Below are 25,888 nucleotides of genomic sequence, written 5' to 3' on the forward strand. Positions count from 1 at the left end.
GACAAGCCTTGACAGCTTTAACCTCACGATCCACTTGGGACCAGCTTATCATTGTAATCTCTTCTGTGAAGCAGCAACCCATGGAATCAAATGTCATGTCTCCTAACCTGCTCATTCATTTACAAGGGAGGCATGATGGATTTAATCCTCCCCTTTCAAATCACTGCGCATCCTGACACTTGCAATTTTCCATCATATTAGATGAAATTCTGCAGTGTTCGTGCATTATGAATTGCGTTTACCCGCTTATATTTTGTTAGTTTTCAAAACCACGGCTGGTTTGTGAAACTGATTGTCTATTTCTAAAATCTAATGAACCAGTGTGAATGAAACATGTTTTCATTCTCAAGAAAATGCAAATCATCGTTTAGATGATGATTTCATTCTTTTCTGAACGGATTGAAGCATGTGATGATGATGTTTGCGTAGTGCTCGATGAATGTCCCAAGAGAAATTAGTGATTGTATTCGAGTAGGTTTTCACAAGAACAACTTTTAAACACACCACTGCCTGTTGTGTTGACTGAGTTTATACTTTTGAAATTCAGTAAACAGCGATTTTTCTCCAGGTTTATTCTTGTGACATTTGTTACTATTCGAGTCATTGTGTGTGTGTTAGTATTCTACCATGACGTGTGTAAATTGTTATTTCTTTCAGTGTCCATGACGAAGAAGATGAAATTGCCATTGATTTACATAATGGATTTTTCAAAAAGGTTCTAATCTATGAAAGGCTGGCAAAGAAGGCTACATCGCAGAATGTAAACAGTGTGTTATGCCAAAATACACCATCTAGTGTGTTTATACACGTAGGTAAAGTAACCATATTATATATTTGAAAAATATGTCTATTACTTACTGCAAAGAAAGAAATGAATAATGATACCATATCATGGGAAAATGTCATAGAAAAGAGAAAAATTTTGCTTTTTGAATTGGTGTACTGGAGAAACTGTATTATCACTTTTTCTTAAAGGTCTTATGTTTTTTCTCATGATAACATTAATTTACGCTGTTATTATATGGCCTTATATGCAATTATTAGACCTCCATCCATCATGTTACTGTGAATATAGGGATGGCAGTTTGGTTACCCAGGCTTATTGCCTTTGTCATCCGTGACATGGCCATCCTGTATTTCACCCTGCAGTCAACTGGTTGTGATTCATTGATGATGAAAAGCTTCAGGTAGATAGAAATGATGAAAATTTTAACCCGCGCAGTTATGATCTTTGTATATGGGAATCTGTAATGTCCTTCGAGCAAGAGAACTTTATCAAGCTTCATAAGGGCACCTTTGAAATATTTCGATCAAACAGTACTTTTTAATTGCACCTCTCTGGTTGTGAGCTAATTCACAAAGGAGCTTTTCTGTTTTGATAGAAATGAATATATGAGCTCAACATTTATCTTCTCGTGAAATGAGATCTCATGTTTTACGAATCGATATTGGCAATTGTCATTTTTTTCCATCAAAGGCAAGAACCATCCGTATGGAATATGATATATGATATGATATGTAGTCCTGCTTTAAACAAACATTTTGTCAGTAGCATATACCCATTAATGTAACCAGTGATAAACATGCCACTCCTTTGATTCTATGGTATACATTGTATATTGCAACCAAGATGGATGAAAAGTGCCCATATAAATCTGAATTTATTATATACCACGCTTGGAAGAGTTTTCGTTTCACTTTTAATTTAAGCCTAGTTATTGGGGATGGACTCATATACTTCCTACATATTATATTCTCTACTAAGCTGATCATCTTAAGTTGTTTCTACCATAAATAGATGCTGTTTAATATGTATAGCAGCTCTCATAATCTCTGACAGTCGCTCCTAATGCATTGTCTTCCTGATTGTGATCATTTCAACATGACGATGCGTGGGTAGCAATATTACCGGACATTTTAAATCTTGCCGGGAACTGCTGTATTCTATATTTAGCGAAATTGGCTATTTGATGTCATGACTTCGTTCTTCCGTTTATTGCAGAACAATGATACATGCATACAAATGACTAATTAATACATGAACGTGTTCACTATCTGATTTGTTTTTCGACAGTTTTGTATAAGAAATGTTTTCCAATACAATGATATGCATCTACTAGCAGGTTGATTTTTGCTGAAATGTAAGCCTAGCGCTCGCAGCAACAGGAAACAAATAAGTTTCGACTGCATTGCTCTGAAACACAAAGCAATGATTTGATAAACCATGTTTCATGTTTCAGAGCAGTGCAAACAGTCAAGAAACAAGCCAAAAAAGGCTTACTTTTTCAGGTTTATGTCTTGCTGTGTGCGTACGTTAGTTGGTCTAGTTTCGGACGAGTATCGGGTTGCGTTTTTACAATTATTCATTTAACTGACATTTCGATAATCTAGTTTGATTTTTCTGTATCTACAGTAATAATCCAAAAACGATACTTCTCCTATAAGCTCATTCTTATGATCTCCAATTTCAATGGGACTGACAACATAAATATCTGAACATTGAAGCGTCTGAAATTTATTGAATGTGATTAGCACAAGCTAATCTCATGAATTCAATTCGATTTCATGTTTTCTTAAACAAGGGGAATGGTCTTGGCTTTCCCTTGTATCGGGCGGGGGGGGGGGGGTATTCTTTATACTTCTGTTTGTACAATTCTGTTATAATTCAAGGGAAAAATAAAGTTTTTGTCATTATTGTTAAATGAAAAATACAAGATATCTGTCGGCTAGATAAACCAGTTTGTTTATTAGCTGCAACTAAATACTTGCGATGAATGCAAAAATAGATAAGGTATTGTCACAGCATCATTGTCTGATAATCTACAAAATATCACATGCCTCCTAGCAGAAAAGGTACGTGCACCACACTACAATGCAATGCAATCTAGAATGGCTAAATTGGGAAGTTATAGACATATAAAACAGTTCATTAGTGTCACCATCAATAGTTCGTAAATGGTCAGCCCGGGGTGGACGAAATGACAAACACGGCATACAAATATGACCAGAGTAGCTGTTAAGTTTACAGTCGAGAGATGTATTGCGCTAAGCTATTAGTCAAACTAGACAGATACATGCTCCTTTTACTATTTACTACTGTTACGAGATTCTAAAGCAATATCAGCAGATAAGTCCCCGGTATTACCAGAATGTCGCTGTGCTTTCCCGTGATCTTTTTGTAGAATTTGATTCCGATTGGCGTCTAGATGATTGAGGAATATTTGATATGATATAGACACATGCACAGCTATTTGGGGGTCAGTTTTTTGCGCGAACGTCATGTGGGATAACTATAAATTACCAAAGTATTTGCCTAACCTAAACTGAGGAAATGATAGGTGTGTACAGAGACTTCCAAGGACACTTCTTTTGTTCTTATGCCAACATAGTGTTTGCTTGTTATCGTCTTGGCTGGCTCGCCACACTGTTGACACTGCTACTGCTGAGAGCATGGTTGCGGTCCTGTTGCCATCAAATCGGTAAGGACTGCCACTCCTACACGCCAAATGCACCAGTAATACATCAACACCTCATGTTCAGAAATTGATTGCTATTAATTTGAGCTGTTCTGAAAGAACCCATTAACATTGTAAGACACGCTATACCAATTATGACACGTATCTTTCAATTGTGCATTGGAAGGCTGTGTCAGATTATTTTCTGTTTAACTGTGTTTTTCTGTTACCGGTATCTAACTCATCAGTCAAACATTTCATTTACACTTCTACTCCATATTCGGAGTCCAATTCTGCGATTACAGTGTAAGAATCTTCAAGTTCAGGTGCTCATTCAACACAGTAATTATCTGTCATTTCTTCCACTAAATATCCCCCGCCGTCAAGTATACATGTGATGACTAATATATCACGTTTTATGTCTGTCCGTGGTACTTATTTGCAATGAAAATACCAGACCCTAGATAGTGGACATTCCATGATCAGCAAATAGATCTATGACATTTAGCAATAATTATGCTTCGTCTTTGATGCAGGAAATAAATGATTGTCACAGATGAGGGCATCAGGGGTGGAGCTGGTTTTTTATTTCATGGTTTTTGATCGGATGATTATTGATCAATAGGATTATATCTAAGTATCCTGTTATCGGGACCACCACTGCTATCGAGGGTACCGGTGCACTCCTATTGATGTCACACATGTGGTCGTGGTCGACTGATATCGAATGACAAATCGTCCTTTTGCATGAAAATTTCAGCTCGAAATGTCTTGGGTTTCCGTGTATACAGGAGTATAGGTTACTATATGTAGATTACACGCTGTTAGATACAGACATTCATTACTGAAAGATGATTGAGGGCGTATTAATATAGATTTGTCCTAGATTGATGATGCCTTGACCGCAGTGAACATCCCTTAGCTACATTTGTTCCTATGAAGAATCATGAGGGGCCACGTTTAACAGGGTCATTTGTTCATTGGCAGCAATGCTTGCTACGGTGTAAACGCTTAATTTCCCTACGGTAGCGTGACCAGACTACTGTCACATTACTATAATTGACCCTATTATTTTTTCAATGAAAATAGAATTGCTTATTTGGTCCGATTACTACAACAGTACCATGGTAAAGGTGTGGAAAACTAATAATGTCTTAAACTTCTTCATCACCCTAGCCAGAAATTGAATTGCCATAGAAATGCCGAGCTCTTTTATACCAGAAAACTATGCATGACAGTTTTTTCTTCATTAGCTTGATGCACAGAAAATGACAAGATGGATAACACTGATTCATCGCTAAACAGTGGTTTAGCGTGAAAACTCTCAGTAGAACCTGCCGTAGTGAGAATGACATTTTCTTGTCTCATTGACCACATTTTCTTGGAAATCGATATTTCAAGCAGGCACGACTTTTTATATAGTTCATTCCTGGTATAAACATTAATTGAATACGAAAGTCCAAGGTGATGCTTTAGGTGCACTGAAGCGGCATGATGTTTACATAAATTATTATCGATTAATCTACCCAGTAAATTATTGGTTTTGTCTCCCTAGTTGCACGAGACTGTTTCACTGGAGATTTTCGGTTTGGATAGATTGCGCAGTGTTGCCTAATTGAATGCGCTAGAAAGGAAATGGTTCGTTCATAATGTCATTATAGAGACATCATCAGAGACTTCATATTTGCAAACGAGATTTTTTTTTTGAAAAAAGAAGATTTCATATAGTCATATATTCTCAAATGTATTTGTTCGCCTTGTGAATCAAAATGATTTTAATTAAAAGCCAAACATTCTTCTGTCCACCGGGGATATCCCTGGTACTTACATTTAATGATAAAAATTGTGCTTCTTCTGCCGCGTGCCTTGTACCATGTTTTCCCATCTGTACATGATTCTAGCGGAAAGGTGAAAGGTAAAACTTCACTAAGGAAACTTGTCCGTACTGCTGAAATCAATACTGTAAATGCTTTTCAAACCCCAGCCCTGTACAGCATTATCTATTGCCGAGCTATAGATTTCACAGCAGACTTGTCTTTTCATCGGAAAAATAAAAAATCTTTTCGATGTTGAATCACAAGTTTTTCTATGAATTTCTTCACAGTGATGATAACGCCGAAGAAATGTCTAGCCTCATGTGATCCGTATTAATCACTGAATCCCATATAGATTTATTTGATTTTAATAGCTTTATTAGTAACCTTTATTCGAAAATCACAGCATATCAGAGAATTGAAATCTCGATGGTTTCTTTACTGTCACGACGATATTGATGAAGTACACAATTAATTAAGCTTCTCCTACGTTACAAATGATCATGCGATGTGATGTGTCTCGCATATAACCATTTCCTGTAGAATCAAAGTGATATGATGTGAGGGCAGATAAAGAAAAAGGTGTGTTTGCCTGTTGTGATGAGTTACTTTAAAACGTCATCAGATGTTTAAATGGCTGATTCAATCCTCTTAGCGTAAGTCGCTCACTGTATTCTCTGACCTTTACACGATGACGTGTGAATTCATTTCTTGTAACTGGTGTATTTTTATCCCTTTTTCGAATTACTGGATGTCTTTTTTATATCAAAACTCTTGTTCGGAGTTCATCAATGAATAGATATATGATTGTCGATCATGTAATGGTTCTATGTTTGCTGATGATTTGAAATAAGTGTGGTAGATTTCTATTGAGCAATGTTCAGGATGTTTTCTCACATGATAATACTATAAAATTCATAATAGATAGAATTGGATTATCACCAAATACTAAGTTGAGAAGCAAGTTGATCAGATTTCCGCTAAAGTTTCATTCATGAATCTCGTGAGAGCTATGATGAACAGAATGACTTCATACAATTCATAACTTTACGTTTGTTGCAAGAGGATTACAGGTTAATTTCAATCTCTTTTACAAGAGCATTTTGCATTATTCATAGCTGACTCAATGAAAAGATGTTTGGTGTAATTGTTATTGTTTTAATCTTTTGGTCATTGCTTTTCAGCTCATACTCGAATCCCTTCAATTTGATTTGTTTTTGCACTTATTAATGATGCCTGTGTTATCTTGCTGTGCATCACTCATTGGCAATGGTTTCATTTAACGTTTGATGTCAACCCCTACTACATATATCAATAGTGTATCATGGTAGAAATTTGATTTTTATATTCGTACTTATATTTTGCATTTATAGGAAAGTGTTGTTAATGTCGTGCCTCTCAGCCAAGCTTTGTAGCATGGAGGTTCTCTCTATGATCAAACATAGCTTGGTAGCTGATGGGAACAATCCTATAACAAAGCATTTCCAGATCGGCAAGCACGTGGCCAGTGCAGGTCCGGAGTCAGTGTGGAAAATCTATGACGCCGTGCGGATTGAAGATAAACAGGTAAGCCATGAAATATAATAATATGATGTCCGCAACACGAGTGAATAAACCTGCTAACTGGTTGTCAAATGATGTGACTTTAATGTGTGTCGAATCATATAATTTGTCACTTCCACCTGCTCAGCAAGATCTATCTAAGACAGCTACACACTCTAATTATCAGATGGTTTAGAGGTCAAAAGAGATTTCGTATTCATCGTCGATATATATTTGTCTATACGAGCAATTTTGATTCGGAAATCTAACACACACATCAATCGACCAAATATAAATACTTGCTCATAATTGCAAGGATATTTGAAATATATACATACTATTCATTCAGTCTTTCAAAAATTCCTAACTTTTGTTGATTTATCTGAAAAACGAACAGCTTATACCAATGGGAGTTTGCTGCCAGCGAAATCTCTTTCATTTGTATTCAAAAAAGGTACAAGTTCCTGGAATTGACTGCAGCAGTGGAGATAATGTGACGATATATCTTGAATAACATGTTACATATTTTTATTTATCCTTAGGGCCGAGCACTCAAACTTTGATCGATATCAAAAACTTCAAAAATTTCAGTCCCAATAGACTTGTAGTAATATTAATGAAAAACGTGCCCATTGTTTTTTATTGACAGTACCCATTAGGAATAGATATGTTTAATGTAATAGTCCATTTTTTGCGTTTACCCAAATAATTAAAGATACTATTTCAGAGATTGAATTTATGGGTTTTTACCTTGTGTAGATCATTTAGATCATCACGGAAAGTAAGGAAACGGTGTGATCTAGATTAGTCTACTCATGGATATTGGTAATAAGAACCAATTGTTCGAGCATATCACGCATTGAATTAGTAAGCAGTCACAGTAAAGAGTCCAGGGATTCTGATTCTGATTATTGAAACTATTGACTAGTGTCTGCTCTCTCATAGCGCTTAGTGTCTTTTCATCAAGACAAAAATTGTAGGATACTGATAACTGCAATTTTGTTCTTTCTAGATTTTGTATCTCGTAAGGTAGTAGATTATATTGTGAATTGAATAGTGAATTATTGTCCAAATGAAAGGGATAACTGAGTGTCCTGTAGTGACTGGGCTATTTGATTTTAACGATTAAATGTCATATGCAGTTAGAATTGATTGATAGATGATTTGAATCTTCTCTAATATAATATTGATTCAATTCATTTACAGATCTCAGCAATAAGAGCAATTTCTATCCTTTAGAGATCATTTGGAAAACGTTTCAGTTATTGAGTTGGGCCTGAATCAATGGTTTTTTTTTTCGCTTTTATCATAGGAGGCATCTGTATTCATATTTGAGAAGAGAATTGCGGATAAGTTACATAAACCACGTAGACGTGAAACTGTTGCTGAAATTCTGCGCCGTGAAGTGAAACATCTCGGTCGATTTAAACATCCGAAAATATTGACCATCATGCATCCAATTGAAGAATGCCAGTAAGTTGTATCAGGAATATATGACACTAAATACCAATCTGAACAAATCAGATCACTGCAGTTTACAGTTATATTGAAGGATTTGCGTTGCACATTTACTGCCAATGAGGTGACCATTTGATATGTGGCATCCTTATCTGTTTACTAATGTGGTCATTAGGTGATGGCAAGGAAATGACTCTTACTGCTTGTGAATAATGGCGTGTTGGATTGTGTGAAGCCATTGAATACAAGCTATCAGTAAAGCATTAATATAATACTGTCAGACTTCTTTGGATTTTGAAAATGTTGTACATGTATTAAAAGACATGTATGTATTAAGACATTAAGACAAGTAGTTATGATATCTATAACTCAATCATCTCTATGCAATAATACTCAAACGTTTACTTCGATTTTCAGTGACAGCCTGGCTTTTGCTTCAGAACCTGTTTTGGCAAGTTTAGGCAATATGTTGGGCAACTATGAGCGGATGCCCTCACCAGTACCGCAGGAAATAAAGGTAAAGTTGTAGTGAATTCGGGTTTACTTTAACATCGTATAGTCATCTGCTTCTAGAAGAATCTAATCAGGTCTCAGCTTCTTCGACAAATCTCACGGCATAGAATTCGATTAAATTAGAGCCATGTCACAAAGATGCCAGTGCCCTGAAGGGTTAAGTTCATGGATGGATTATTGCGTTTATATTGCTATTATCATACTTACTATGTATAGTTGCCAGATTATCTCATATTCTCGAATAAGATTTTAATGTGAATTTCCACTCTACAAATATTGCACGAGTATTTAACTTTCTTCATTGGAAAATCACTGAAATGCAACCAATGAGCGCTGACTGTGTAGAGTCTATTGCCCTCATATTCTCTGCTTGAGAACGTGATTAAAATTTTGTTCCTTTTTTCGTGCTCGCGGCGACAGTTCCCTTATGAAAGTGTGTTAAGAGAATTCATGATAAATGCGTGGATGCAATTGAAAACTATAAGAATGTTCTCAGTTAAACATCAAGGCTGTCATTTTCCCGTTGGCCTCAGCACTGCTGTTACAATGTCTAATAAATTCTGTCATAAATAAGCTTCGGAAATGAAAGTTATGAAGTAATTTTTTTACGAACCGCGAAGAGTATGTGTGATTAGGAAATAGGTGTAGAAATGGTTTTATTGGTTGGCACCGAGTTTAGCTGCATGATGAAAATGACTGATGACTGAATGAATGGAAATGGCCTGACTGTTTTCCTATAGAGCAAATTATGATATGAGTATGTGTATGGTAACTGCTTCATGTAATGCTTGCCACTAGTAGCCATTAAGTAGCCATTTTTCTGGCAGGTTTAAGAGCAGCACAAGAAAGAAAGGTTGAAGGACTTTTTTCTGTATTCCCGATATTGCGCTGACATTGGGGACTTGATAATGGAAATTAGTATAGAAAATTTGCTCTTAAGATTATTTTCTTGTGTCCAAACTGTCAGAAACAACCAAGAAAGTAAAAAATGATATAAAATGTTAGCATTTAGAAAATCGGACTAATGTTTAAGTCTGTTCTCTTTTTTAGGACTGTGAATTCTTGGAGTTAGAGATAAAGTATGGTGTACTTCAGGTAGAAGATATGCTTTTGTTCGATTCTCCTTGACATTTATGAAAAATGATCACAATGATCATTATGTTCTGTTAGCAAAAATAAGTTAGCAATCCTTGATTTGTTCTCAGATTGCAGAAGCACTCAACTTCATTCATGGCATTGAACAGATGTTACATGGCAACATCAACCCACAGTCCATCATCATCACAAAGAAAGGAGCGTGGAAGCTTGCTGGTTTGGGATTTGCTGAAAAAGCGCAAGATGGAAAGGTTAATTAGTTGTTATTAGTCTTTTTCTCTGATTTGAATCATCGCGATTTTGGCTAGTTTCATTTGAGGAATGAGGAACGTGTCGCCTCTGGGAGAAGTGCTGTCTGGTTGACCTTTAAAACTTGGTGCATCAGTTTGGTATTGTGGCTGTTGGTCCTACATAAAAGGGTGCGTTGTTGATATATCAGACATAATACCTAAAAGCATTTCAAAACTACTAGCAGTGACATTGTGTTTCCAATACATAATTCCTTGCCAATTACCTCAAGGGCTTATTGGTTTATTCTTTCATCCGGGTTTTTGAAAAAAGTTATTTGTTCGTCTGCCATGTATTGCTTGATTGATTAATTAAGATTGTAGGATGGATTTTCTTTGATGTACAAGTATTTGAACCCAGTTGATATGAGCCGCTCCCACAGGTGCTTACGTTGATGGGTGGGGTTTCATAACTGGTGATGATTGGCGCTGAAAGTCTTGAAATGTATTGAAGTACATGAAAAGGCAGTTGTCCAATTTTGTCCAAAAATTTAGAATCATAGTATCATTATTTTTGAGGATTAAAATACTGTGTAAAACATGATGGTACAGTACAATAAGTTGTAGATATGGGAAAGCATCTCATTCATCTTATCTCTGTTAATATCACAATCACATTATGTCTTTGATTTTAGGACTCATTTCCTTGTTCACCATGGACTACTAAATCTCCAAAAATGGCACAGCCGGATTTGGATTATATCGCTCCTGAGCTACAACTTGATAAAACTTGTACATTTATGTGTGATATGTTCTCTCTGGGACTAGTCTTATGTGCTATTTATAATAATGGCAAATCTTTATTGGACTGCAACAGAAACCCTGCAGTATATGCAAAAAAGGTGGAACAGGTAAACCATAAATGATTAGATTGCACCAAATTTGTTGAAATACACAATGTAGGCGAATCATTGTTACATGTTGAAAATGATGCACGCTGTAGTAAGTTATCAGTTTCAACATCATTGAATTTGATCATATTCATAACAAACTCCCCATCACATCACCAGTACAACACTCCCATTAGTAATTTCAATAGGTTATGTATTCACGAGACTCCTGTGATTTCAGCTCCATGATGCATTTAGTGAAGTCGCGCACAAAATTCCGTTACCATTGGTTGAACCAGTGGAAAAAATGATTAACCGAGATATTCGTTATCGTCCTACAGCTCAACTATTTTCTTTGGTAAGTAGCAAAGTTGTCACCAATGTATGGCATACGCATACTGTCACAGACGTAAAAAAATATAGATTGGAAAATATTTTGCCTAGATTCGACACAATTATTGGCACAAATGTTTAATCCTCAACTGTAATACACACTGCAGCATGGAAACAAAAAAACGGGTTTTCTTTTGGAAACATGTTTTCAGGTTAATACTTGGAGAATCATTCGAATCTGTTGAATTATGTTGAAAATGCTTGCTTCATTGGAAGTATGACCGATGGGCATAAAATAGATCATGGCTCTGTGCTGGCATGTTTACCGGCATACAAAAAAATTATCAATTCTTTGATAAAACTATGTATGCATGTATTTGAATAAGCAATGATTAGATTCGGTAAAATTGTGTTTTACTTATTTAGTGTTTAAACAGTATACACAAAAATGAATGTGAATGGGAAGCAAACTAGAAACTAGGATTTATTGGTTATAAAAATAGCTTCTGTGATTCACTGTAACACTTCATTGACAAGTCTGTATTGCTCCTATCCTCATGCTGCTACTTAAGTTGTAGTGCAGCATCGTATGTCTCAGTCCTTATGTTCTAACAAATCAGGGGCAATGAGATCTGTTGACCTCTTTTCTCGAATTATATCAACAAATGTCTCCCCAAGGGAGTAACTTAGTCATTTCTATAATGAGGGAACAGTGGTTCTAGCTATTACTGTCATGTTCACATTATCACTGCTACACAATTCTTCATCTTAATCTCTTACTCATTTCAGTTGAAGTATTTCAATGATCCTGTGGTATCTTGTATACAAGTTCTCGATGTGATAGATCAAACCGATATGACACAGAGGACGGAATTCTTCGCCAGCTTGCCTGCTCTTGTGCCAGAAATTCCCAAGGTATGCTGCGATGTTGTTAACTTTATAACGTCCAATAAGAAGAAATCTCAGATTAGGATATATGCAAATGACAATTAGTGGAAATTAGTGATCCCACATCTTTCCCTGTGTGTCTTGATCATAGTCAAACTCTTGACCTCTTCTCTGATAATTGGAATATCGATGTATATCTATTTTTAGTCACCAATCCAGACAGATTTCATGTCACTCGGATTAGTCTATTTTATGAAATGAGAATTTTATAAATCAGTAACAATGACATAGATAATCTCATTAGGTACTGATCTTTCCTAATCGGTAATCAAAGATGGTGATATATTAATTGACCAAAATGACGAGAACAATTTTTTGTTAAAGCTAATGGAAAATATTCTTAATTTATTTTTCAATGATCTTCTACCTCCTAGCTTCCAACCAACTCACGGGTTCTATATGCAACTGTTTGATGTTTCAGCTTAAGCAATTGTTATTGAAATGAGCTACGTGTGAAAAATCATCCAATATTTGTTGTTACGACATCAAATTTTCCGAATTTCAGCATTGATTTATTCATCAGTGTTATTGATCAAAGGTTGTTTTTGCTCATTGAAAGCGTGGGTGGAATGTCTTGTTGGCTATGATTAAACCGTGCAACTGTCACTTTTACGGTTTTATAGATATCCATCAGGAAAACTTTGACTTACAGAAATTGAAATTATGGATTAGATGATCATAGAGAAATAGAAGGCCAGATCACTCGATGTGCAGATCAAAAGAAAAAATCAATTAATCACTACCATTCAAAACAAAATTTTATTGATTGATGTGCGTACGCACGCTCATAAATTCAATTTGAAGGTGTTTCCATGTTTTTGAATATCGATGAACCTTGAGAACTAGTCTGGAAGATATTGACGATTGGTTATATGCCTACGCATATAAATATAAGCCAACATTGTGATTATTTCAGAAAATATTGTATCAACACGTCTTCCCCATTCTCAAGGAACAGATGAGGTCGAATGAACTACTGGTCCATATATTTCCCACTATCATTGCCCTAATTGAAAATGCAACCATGGATGAGTATAAAAATACCATATTCCCTGGTGTCAAGAAAGTCTTCTGTGCTCCAAAACCAGTTCAAGTAAGTCAAAGATGAAGTATAGATGTGATATCATGGGTCACATTGTATATGTGCTTCCACTGTCACAACAATATTGATCCATGTCATTCAATGCAGTAATTTTGTAAATAATGGCTATAGCCTTGATACATATCATATAAACTATATGGAGATCATCTTTGGTGTATTATTCTTATTTTGCAGGCTACTGTTGTTTTATTAGAGCACTTGGATGTTATTTTAGCCAAAACACCGAAGGAAGATGTGAAAACTGAAGTTTTACCACTGGTTTTCAACATGTTAGATTCAAACTCGTCACAAGGACAGGTGATTTTGCTCGATTTGCCAATGAAACTTCATCAGTGAATATTATACAAATGTAGAGTTGTACCTGAACATTTGATAATCAGCCAACTCATTTAAACCATGCAAGTCTTCCATATGATTTTCAACCCCCAATGGAATTGATATCATTTATTAATCAATAATAGTTCATCATCTGTAAGTCAAGTACTTGACCAACCCTCCTATCGGGTTGTATAATACATGTTTCCACACTGTGTGGTGTGTGGAAGGTTTAATCTTTCTTTTTGAAATGAATAATCTTTTAACAATAGAGTGTATGTATTACTGACATGTCTATCTTCAGGAGGCAGCTCTTAATACTATTGCGGCGATTCAGGATTATCTTGATGAGAGTGTAATGAAGAAAATGGTGCTACCAAAAGCCAAAGGCCTATATAATAAATCTTCAAATATAAAGGTGTCTAAATGAAACATTTGAAAAACCTTTTTTGCATACATAATAAAATCTATCTAATATATGTACGTTCATTTCCAGATGCGGCTAAATGCATTGTTATGTATAGACAAGTTGTTGGATAAACTTGATAAAATGATAATATTGGATGAAGTTTTACCCTTCCTTACTGAGATCTCATACCAGGACACTGAGATATTAATGGCTGTGATAGGTAATAATGTCAGATATACAAGATGTATCATTTATCTTTGATGTTTAAATGATCCAAATCTAATTATTACTCTTTTTTAAAGGAATTTACAAACATATGCTTAGCGATAAGAAGTTTGGACTAACGCACAATCTGATTGCCTCAAAAGTAATGCCTCCATTGATACCATGTACAGTGTCTCCGGGCCTTAACATGGAACAGGTATTTGTGTACATTTACATGCAATTTGTTCTAATCACAGATTGAAACATTAAACGTTTTACGCAACTTAGCAGACACTAATGGTGCATCTATTGGCACTCAAACCTATACATTATATCTCGGTAAAGAAGAATGAAAGTTCTTTAATGTGAGAGTTTAAGTTCTTCAATCACCATTTGACGAAAAAGCTGTGTAATAACCAAATGACTAAGGTTTTCAGTGTCTCTGCATTGTGCAGTATTTGTTGATTAGATTAGTTTTAAGAAGACTGTTTTTTGGGTTCAAGTTTGGCACGTTGATGGAAGTTTTGCGTGAGATGCTAGAACATATTGATAGACAACGACGGAACAAGATGAAATTAGAAAGTATGAGCCAGTCAGGTTCTTTAGGGTAAGAAAACTGGGAATTCCTGATTCAATTTATTAGTTTTGATAATTGTTTCCAAATATTTGTATTCATTATTTGTAGGTCACGGCCAACGATTAAGATGCATTTAAGTGTTGAAAAGCCTGACCTATCATTTTCTCCTTCATCAGATACAAAACCAAGCAATAAGAATTTCTTAACTGTAGATGATGCTATGCATACTGTTCAGAAAGTGAGAACGGGTAAGTTTTATATCACTGTACTACGTAAAAATTGATATTAATATCCACCTTGGGCACTCGGATGAGTTATGTTGACAATTATATCACCAACTGGAAGCTAAGGAGCCAGTACGAAGGTCAGAGATGCTGAAATTGGATAGAAATGTCGGAATGATTTGTATGTTGAATTCAGTGTGAAGGTGTAGATGCTGGGAATGCTGACAATCATTGCTGAACGCTGATGATATATGAATACTTAAGGCGCCATACAATGTAGTAAACTTTCAAGTTGATTATACTTTGTATTAATAATTCATTTGAAATTGTTGATTCATGAATAAAGAATTACATAGAAAAATAAGATTACATGTTTATTCGTTTATGTGCATCGTCTTATATATGTTGAATCATCCCTTTAACCAAATGCATGGGTGCACATGAGGTGGGGTCCTTTAAACTGCAATCATAATGATTCAAGGGTCAAAAGAGAGCTGGCTGCTACTAAATGAAAATGTATCCGTACATCGCTTCAAGTAAATGCCTAATTTCAAACTATTAAGACTGAACTTTCTATCCTGCCAAGACTGTTTAAATGCAAATAAACTTATAATCTTTTTGCATGCTTTTGCAAGAAGTCCTTTCTTCTAAAACACCTAAAAGAGCTTCTGTATACGTTAGTAATTTCCGGTTGAACATTTTCTTTTTGAATAATTGTACAAGCAATGTGGCTAGTGTTGTGTTGGTTTGAAGTGCATGGCCTTGACCCCTTTTGACCCTTGACCTTTGTAATTGACCTTAAACCCTTTTCCTTTCCAGACCTCGATTCCCCTGAAATACTTAAGAATGTTCTCAATCTTCGCACATGTGCGGCCAACTCGATCAACGTCAAGTATAAACCGAAACGCAGGCATTCTGAGTTTGGATTGCCTGTTCATCAGCTTTCTGCACTCTTGGGGCAATGTAAACCTTCAGGTGTCGTACAAACAACATACTTTAATGTGATTGGCGCACTGTTTGTCATCTTTCTTCCTTTTTCACTTTCACATCTCCTTCCTCTTTGTCTTGTATCGTGAAGTCGCTACCCCCACTTGCAGTGTTCTTGTGTCGCTTATAGTAAATCTATTCAGTAAAACATGATGTGACCAGTGATACATATATATAATTGTGCAAAATGCCAGGACAGTATATGATATGTTTGTTGAGAATTAGAAGAATTATTTGATCCTAGACCTACGTATTCTTAAGTAAGTCGTGACTGTATGTGAAAGGTGCACCTTTCAGCTCGTTGTGTGCACCTTGCCATCTACTGGTAGCTTTTTGTCATACTTCTGTCTTGATGCTGAATGACACTGTTAGATGATACAGGATTAATGAATTATTCTTTTGTATGTAGGCAAATCTAATAAATCTGAAGATTACTTCAGAAAAAGATAGAAAACTGAGAATTTTTACTTTTACAGATATAATCATATACAGTGTAAATTCAGTTGTAGGCCTAAATGCAGACCACCCTACCTTGATTCAATATTGTGTGTAGATATAAGTCATATTCCTTTAGTTATTTATGTCTGATATTTCAAGTAGGCGCTGAATTATTAGGTTGGTTAGAAATTCAATAGATGTCATATACAAAGAATTACAAATATACCTCCTGGCATTAATCGCGTATCAGCTTCTTCAAGAATCTTAACTCTTACAGCCTTCGTGAGCTCTTGTGCTGCTGTGAATATGGAGTTTTTACTTTGTATATATTATATATACATCTATATTTATAGATCTGGGCTTCAGCTCTGTTTCACACGTATATATTGTCCACCTATACCAATATTCAAAAGACTATCCATATTTATCCTGCTCGCTTTGATCTGCTGCAATGTTGTTGTCACAGTTAATTGGTTTTGATAATAGTATACATTAGACATATTTGATGTTTTTGAAGAAGGCAGGTATTAATACTTATCTCTAATAGTAAAAACAAGTAAATTATATGATGATATTTACAATAATGATGAGGATACAATTATTTGATAGTTCTATTTTATACAGTTAATACTCTCAAGCACAATGCTTTCTTATGCTTTTTATATATTCACTTGATTTAAAAATTAAATTTAAATGATATCATTTTGTTATCCAATGATAAATAATGCTTAAGATAATTCAGATATGATAATTCAGGATAAAGGGCTTCACATGAACACTGCAAGCTGTTTGTCACTTTTGTCCGTCACCATTGTCAATGTCTTTAGTGTCATCTGTTGGATGAGAGACTTTTCCGCAAAATATTTCATAATTGTTTCTTTTTAATTATTTTCAGCTCCCAGTACCCCTGAAAGCCAAAAGAGAACAGTCCAGGTTGGTGTTTCTAGCAATCCATTACCACGGAGACGCCATTCCAGTGTGCATGGTGTTCACCCTAATGTAGCCCCTGTGAGTACCCAAAATGTGGGTTTGAGTATGGATAATCTTCATATCCATACATTATCTTCTGTACATAGATTGGAAGTTGTTCTAGTATGTATTAGATTAGAAGGGTGGTCCCATCTGTGTAGAGCCTGGGACCTACGTAGATTAGTATTTGTATGACATTTATTTCAAAAACAAATATTATCTTTAGTTTGTTTGCATGATGTTGATGATAGCATTATGTCTGTGTTGTTTCTGTGTGGATGTTGAATTAAATGACTTAAATTTTTTGCTCTGCAAGATGTTGCGAGTGATCTTTTTCAATCAATAGTAATTTTACTTTGACCCATTATTCTGAAAAAGAAAGATATTGAATTTTAGTGAACTGAATTCTTAGACTAGCATTTGGGATTAAGAGAAAACTGATATTGCATAAAAATAGTTGTGATTTTCTCATAAACCCAAATAGTATTGGAGATGATCATCAAAAAACTTTATTGTTGTAGATGTATTGTCTTACTGTTGTGCATTAGTTGGCAAAAGTTTAAATATTTTCGACCTCTCAAACAAAATGCTTAAGTGAGACTTGAAGGTAAGTGATGTTATTCAACTTAAATCATTGTTTTGATAGTATTTGTTGTTGTTTGTCTGTATGAAATGTATAGTTGATTTGAAAAAATTTTAATGTGATTGATTTTAATATATATATTTGAATATTGGATGATATTTTTATGACATTCTTCTTTGAAGATTAATTTTCAGAGATTTTTGCATGATAGATTTTACAGACTGAAATTGATCTACTTTTTTTCAAAAAATACTTTTTTTTACAAAATAAGATACATATATATCTTTATTTATTATTATTTACAAATATTGCACAAATTTTCCATTTCTCTTCACTTTAAAACATGTCGGACCAGGTTCTATACTCGTTCTCTGGGTAATGTAGAATGATTTACAGTTGTCCAAAACATAACATGATAGATAACATAATCTCTGCTTCAATTTTCTTAGGATAAGGTACAAAGTGTGCCCGATCGGCTGGCTGATCGAAGGTATAGTCTTTTGTTGCCCGATGGAACTCGTAATCCAAACTTATTGCTGCCGGATGGAATGGCTGATGGTATTTTTACAAATTCACCAAGACGATTAAGTACTCAAAGCCTCGGCCCTGTTGTTGTTCCGGTAAGTTACACATGCTACAAAGTGTCCATCAATATAGTGGCCATATTTTGCACTTTGTACACATATCATTATTGAAGCCGTGATGGTTTTCTGATGGTTCTATGATAAAAATACAAAAAATCCAATACCAATAAAAACTGAAATCTGACTAGCAGATCTTTTTTATTACAGTAAATGTCACTGCACATTTTCAATTTGCAAATTTCACAATGCTTGCTTTGCTATTATGACCATGTTCTACAGTTGTGTGAATTGATTAACGATGGAGTCACAATTCGATCATTTCCAATTGTTTAACTCCACTGTATTGACCGACAACTGTCATCTAGCTCCAGGATTCTTTGAGAAAAATAACTAAAAGAAAGATAGCTGGAAACGGAAGAAATTCAACATTCATGATTTGACAGATTTTAATAACTAGATGGCCAGCTATAGAAATAAATTTCTTATGGAATCTTGTGATATGCCTGCGTAAGCTTTAATCACAAAAATTACAACTTGTTTCGAGAAGGAATTTCACTTACATGAATAGGCTATATGTATATATAGTATATTTTTTTATATTTATTTCAATTTCTTGATATAATAAATATAAGGATGACTACCTGTCAGTGCCCAGACGACCGAGCACACAGAGTGTAGGACCATGCATTGTACCAGTAAGTTAACGCGTACCACAATCAAACGTTACCCAAAACTAACCATTCAACATTTACCCTAAACCATAACCCTTTAACTAACCTCACCATGCATTCTGTACCTAACAATAATCACTTCAGAGGTTTTCATGAGGATGGAGTTAACAAATACATGTACCATTATTTATAGTCGTATATAGTCGTACATTGTATATGAAATGATATATGAAGAATTTCCTGATATTCAAACTATACCTGTACTATAAGTAAGTCGCAACGATGTTGATTTTCAACAATACCACAATATCTAGACATTATTGAAAATAATCTTGATCTATGTACCTCTATCGTACTCATGAAGGGTTTACAAATGAAAACTATTGTATGACCTCAAACCTACTGTACAGAAAATGTCCTTGGAATGCCACTCCCGCCACAAATTTAACCTCACCAAACTATCTCAATAATTACTGGTCCTTCGACTATGTTCAGACCTTTGTTTGATTTTAACTGTCGATTCTATGATTTTGTAACTAAGATTTGTTATTTTGTAATTGTTCTGTCTGTCTGCTATTGAGTGATGATGTTTTTGCAATTTGCTGAATGAATGATCCCAAATTATTGTCTTGTCTGTCACTTGTGTCAGTGAACTGAGTCCTTTTTCAAAATCTATATCTTTCATCGAACATACACCATAGAGACTACTCTGATTCTATGAATAAGAGAAGTTGGTCTTGTAATGATGTCTGATATCATTTATACCCAGCTGTGCTAGCTACTTCTATCCATATATTATGGTTTATTTTACCCCAATAACTACCATGTATAGATTTCCTGATTGGGATCAATCATCGTCATCGCCACAAAATTACAAGAACAGTTGTCATTAAATTCTTTTAGAAGGTGCTTCATCGGAATTCAAGTTTTCCTGCAATGGTATGTACGTACTGGCAGAATACCATGTGCTTATATATTACCACTTATTTATTCACACACTAGATATTAATATAGAAATGTATATTTTATTCAAATATTATATATATCATAGAGGCGGCTCCAAATAGGCGATAGCTCTTAATATCAAACTGATGAAGATAAAAACTTTACTGCCATTTTACATGATGGTCCGAATTGTGCAGGCTGATTTTATGTATTCACCTTGTAGTTTCTAGAAGTTCAAAACCTCAAATGTTTTATTTACCGGTTGGAAATGTCACCTAATTTTGCAGTTCAATCTGTAGTTCTATTCTATCATCCACTGCTGAACTTTCAGAAACCTTATCTGTATCAGTGAATTTAGATCCCACTTTTTTCTCCTTATTCATTTTTCTATAATGTATATTCTTCATATGTCGCACATGTTGATATTTATAGTTTCTGATACATGATTATTGACACCCGACTGATATTTCTTCTACTTCAATTATTCCTTTTCCACTCTATTATCACTGTTGCATCTCATTAAAGTTGTTCGTCGCATCATTGAAAATTGTTTGCAGCCGATGCAATTAAACTATATATTCCAGTATTAAGCTACGGAAAAGGTACATCTAACATCAGTCAGTGATGATAGAGTGCGCTTTTTCAATGCATATTATTTTCTTCTGATCCCGAGTCATTGGAGACAAACTGAAATTGATGAAAGCCAATATTTTGAATGTTTGACTCCATTGGTTCTACTACACATAGACATATCCAACTCAACGTTTAAGAATTTTATTATGTCATCCATTTTCTTCTTCGCATCCTCCTGACTTCACATCTAGTGCGGTCAGCATTTCTCATTTGATTACATTTCTAATTTAATTTGGGAATGATGTTTGTAAATGGGTAAGCTGTAATCTCCAAAATCAGGTAGCATTCTATTGCTAATGGAATGTTCATTTAATGATTTAATGAACCTTTGATAATAGCTTTTCAAACTGCCTGCATCAATCAATCTAATAGAATGAAATTTTTCAAATATATGAATAGTTCTAAAATGAAATAGAAATATTGTTTTCATGCTGTATAGATTTCATTCCAATCAAATGGACAATTTGCAAGATAAAAAGTACAGTGATTTTGGTGTACCCTGCCATCTCACTGACCCATGCATGTTGTAACCTGTAGATAACCAGCATGACACTCTAATATTCCCATCTAGGATGTGACTATTGAAGACGTTGCTGAAGCTACAGTAAGATCATGTACACTATGCTTTCTATTATCTCTCTTCATCATTATGAGGCACATATATCACCATCCGGTTAATAGATATGAGTACATTTTGCTAATTCGTTCATTTAGACATATACATTATACATAATTCACAATTCATTTCAATTGGAATAAACCGATGACTTCTTATGTGCCTGATATTTGCATGCAGTGCATGAGTGAGTTTTGTTGAGATTATTACGTAATTACCTAACTTTGCTGTTGTTTCCTAAGTTGAAAATCGCATCCAATCCAGTTTTTTTTTGTCTGATTTTTGCTGATGAAATTTTATACAAAATTTAAGAAATCAGCCAAATATACATGATGTATATATCTATATATGTAATCTGTCTACGTTACAGCAGGGGTCTACGAAAAATAAAGTTTTATTGCGTAAAGTATGCTGCTTTAGTTTTGTTTGGTAATAGTATGTTAGAATTATAGGTTAGACATATTTGTTGTTTAGGTTTGCAATGAGATTTGTAGAGAATTTAGTTTATTTAGAGGAGAAAATTAAGCTAAGGGTTGGTTTATAAATGATTGTTTCCTGCTTAAAGATGGAAATAATTTTCTGCTTCACCCTTATTTGTTGATTAGTTACTGAAACTTAACTGAATTCATGCGGCTGTGTTTTGGCTCCGATTGGTTTTTTTTATTTAGGGTCATAGATAAATGTTAAAGTGAAAACGTTTTTTGTGTTCTGCTATTACTGACTACTGACCACTTTCAGAAGGCAAATATCTAAACTACGAGTTTTACTGTGATACATGTTTTGTGTTATAATCATTAGTTTTATAAGTTGTTCATTTGTTCGAAAATCACGAAAAAATGCTTAATGTTCTGCACTTTAGAAATATAGAGTTTTGTGAATCATTTGATAACAGCAGTTTTATATAAAGGTTTTCACACTTCTTGAAATATGTTACATTGGCAAATTCCCTGATGACTATGATATATTGATTTCCTGTTGAAAATTTCCATTTAACTTCCCTGTCGGTGATAATGTCGTTTTGAAATGTCATTTGTGGATTTGGAATTTTTCAATTGTTCATGACCTGAAAATAAGGCTACATGGGTAGGTTTATTTTACAAATGTATTTATCCAGTTTCACATTACTCATCTTTTGTACAGTTGTAGTATTCAACTATGAAAATGATTTTAGAAATTATATTTCCTTATGACCATAAAGAGATGATCAATCAATATAGCCGATTTGGGTTCTTATCATTTTGATAGAGATTATCCAGTCATTAGAGTTGTTTCACTTAGACCAGTTAGTTGTTTATGACTTATTGATATGGATTTATGTAGAAATCTATCCCTGGCAGGGAATGGCAGTATGTTCCTGGTCTCATATTAATGATTTTCAAATGGAAATTTTGAGTTAAATTGTTATTGTTATTTGTGATACGTACTTAACCACATTATTTTACCCTCGTTTCCAAAAGCAATGGTCTAAAAGATTAACATGTGGCTCAGTTTTGGATCAAATTTGAATTATGCACAATTCAGCCAAAGAAATTGTTTCCATCATATCCGATCCCTAGTCTTAATACGATATTCTGTTTTTCAGGAACCAGAAAGACGAGAGAGCAAGTTTAATCTTTTCGACACAATCAGTCCGACACTGCAACGTAGAACTAGTTTCACAACATTAGGTGAAAGTGTGGTGAGTGCAAATTGTATAAGGCCTGGTATCTCAATGTTCCGACTTTTCTACGTATAATCTTTGATATTTCATCTTATTTTCAGATGCAGTTGTTCACTGGCAAATCATCAGGGTGATGATGATATCTCTACCCTACCCTGGTTTGTTGGTCCCAGTGTGTTGTCTAGCCCGGTGTACCCTTCATTGAAAAGGCGTGTTGCCCTCGATAGAACCCCAATCGTGGTATATATGGGAATGGTGTTAGTTTATCAATACCCCATAGTGGTTATATTGTGCCATATATTGCACACATAGTGGATATGTAATTGTACAAAAAAAGCACTGTAAAAAGATTAAGTAATGTTTGTCATTGTTATATGATAGTAATGAAGAACCAAAGTGGTAGCTAATCTCCTCAAATTGTCGACCATATTTGAAAAACAAAACTGAATATACCAAAATATATTTCATTATGGATTTTGAGACTTGTTTCTCGGCATTGATGATTCTTACATTTAACAAGAATTTTACTTATTCAAGTTGTTGAGGAGGGATTTTAGGGATGTAGTTTCGTAGTTATGTAATATTCAAGGAACAGGAGGCTTGAAAATGTGATATGTCATAAGTAAGGAAGTCAGTTGTTGGATTGGAGAAGCCCAAATGGGGAACAAAGTAAATAAGGTTGGAGGATTGATGATTGTTTTTATATGGAGGCTGTAAGAAAACCTATAATCAGGGCTGCTCAGAATGGCTCTTGAGGAATCCTTCAAATCTTCACAATGTTACAAATAGTTTTGTGCTATTGAGGATAAGAGCATATGTGAACAATAAAAATGCACTATCAGCATTTTTGCTATGTCTCGTCTTGACAAGACCTTCGAAACAGCCCTGAAATGTACATAAACTAGATATGAATATTTTCCTTGTGCCAATAACTACTATATGTCAGCTGTTGTTGTTATGAAACGGTGATCTCTAAATAAAAGTTTAGTTGATTGTTTGTTTGCATTTTAGGTGGTGTCAGTAGATGATGTGAATATCTATCCGCTTTATATAGGCATAGGTGTTATTCATCTACTTTTAGAACTAATGATAAGGCTTCATTAATTCATTATTGTTGACACCTTCAGAAATATTTTGGATCAAAGGCAACCGTTGCATGTATTAATATTGAAATGGTCAACACAATTTTTGGTGTTTTTTATGTAGAAAATAAAACAAATTCATGCAACCACTTATTCCTCGGTCATTTGCTATTTTGAAGCCTAAAACCTCTACAACCTGTTAATCATGAAATGGTTCAAATTTATTTGTATTTAGATCTTTATACAATGTAAATATTGTACATAATTTGTATTTTGTTATACTGCATCATTCTATTCAATGTTCCATAAAATAAGATATTACAGAATAACACATGGAAGAAGATGATTTGTAAATGGATCAACACATATATAATATAAAACAGCATATATTGTATATAGAAAATGAATACATTGTACGCCTATGGTGAATATGAAAAACATTTTCAAAGCTATGTATTTGATATACCTAAAAGTTAATGGAAATATGTAACTGCCTGTGAAGCAGGGTAACTTAATATAGTATAACAGAATTAATTGTATCATTTCACGGGTTTATCATGGAAAGCCTAAAAAAACTGGTTCGTGTTAGACAACCTCAATGGAATCACTGTCACAGGAACCATGCTTAGATCTGTATTTATTATGGAGTTTAACAGATTTTCAGTTATCATGTTGAAAATGAAACGGGATATGTAATGGCTTATCTTCAACAATTCTCACAATGTTTTCTGTTTAATGAGTATTCTTTATATTTGTGTTAAGATAAAAATGGAAATCATGGCTGTAAAGTAAACCTTAAAAAGAAGGCAAACCTTATGTTAGCAAGAAATAAATGAGATCCCTTCCAAGATGATACCTCACACATAACCTATCACTGCATTTGGAGTACGACATGCTACAACATGTTATGGTTACAATTAACATTTCTGAAAAAGCAATGACTTAGCCCTATAAAACTTCCTTCAACATCACATTGAGAATCTAGTACTATGTTTGATAATAAATGTATTTAGTTTCATGCTATTGTTTGGGTAATGTTGATGAGGATGTAATATACCAACTCTGCCACTATTTCGTCCAGTGAAGTGGAGAAGTCACCACCTTACAACCGCTCAATTACTTGTGTAATTCATATTATCGGGCTCTTACAGCGGGCGGACAATCTACGTTACTACTATTGTGTTTCAGTTTTAATTGTGATGCCCAGTGTATATAAAGTTAAATGTTTCATGTACTCATAGAAAATATATCGATATGTATAGAATATATATTGGAACACACACAAAATATAGATAAAACAGCCTCATGTGAATGTATATAGCTTTTTACAGAGAAAAAACAATTGGAAATGTTGAATATGTATTTTGTTGTTAGAAATTAATTTATACAATTACTAAATAGTTTTACAATACTAAAGTGTACCTCTAAGCAAAAATTATTGTTTCGTTTTTAGATGTCTTGGTTTCTTTTTTCTCTGTTATCCCTGCGCCGCAATAACGTCGCTTGGGATCTGATTATTCGATTGGTTTTAGTTCAACTAAGTAAGTTGTAGTTTCTTCCAGAACAATCAGTCGGGCCAGTGTAGTCAATACTACAGAATGAAGTGTGTTTTCA

At 34.4% G+C, this 25,888-nt stretch overlaps 1 protein-coding gene across 1 annotated transcript; it reads left to right on the top strand.

Moving 5' to 3' along the window:
* Positions 1-695: 695 nt before the first annotated feature.
* On the top strand, positions 696-25,648 carry LOC141900405 (SCY1-like protein 2). The gene is made up of 22 exons (XM_074787289.1): positions 696-812; positions 6,643-6,835; positions 8,124-8,284; positions 8,687-8,786; positions 9,833-9,877; positions 9,988-10,128; positions 10,800-11,015; positions 11,236-11,367; positions 12,117-12,242; positions 13,192-13,368; positions 13,552-13,674; positions 13,997-14,110; positions 14,189-14,321; positions 14,404-14,522; positions 14,809-14,912; positions 14,991-15,154; positions 15,926-16,081; positions 17,427-17,554; positions 18,539-18,703; positions 19,300-19,362; positions 23,115-23,210; positions 23,294-25,648. The coding sequence occupies exons 2-22, from the start codon at positions 6,656-6,658 to the stop codon at positions 23,324-23,326; spliced, it is 2,676 nt and encodes an 891-aa protein (XP_074643390.1). The 5' UTR covers positions 696-812; positions 6,643-6,655; the 3' UTR covers positions 23,327-25,648.
* The last annotated feature ends 240 nt before the right edge of the window (positions 25,649-25,888 follow it).

The sequence above is a fragment of the Tubulanus polymorphus genome, chromosome 2, assembly GCF_964204645.1.
Source record: "Tubulanus polymorphus chromosome 2, tnTubPoly1.2, whole genome shotgun sequence".
NCBI lineage: Eukaryota > Metazoa > Nemertea > Palaeonemertea > Tubulaniformes > Tubulanidae > Tubulanus > Tubulanus polymorphus.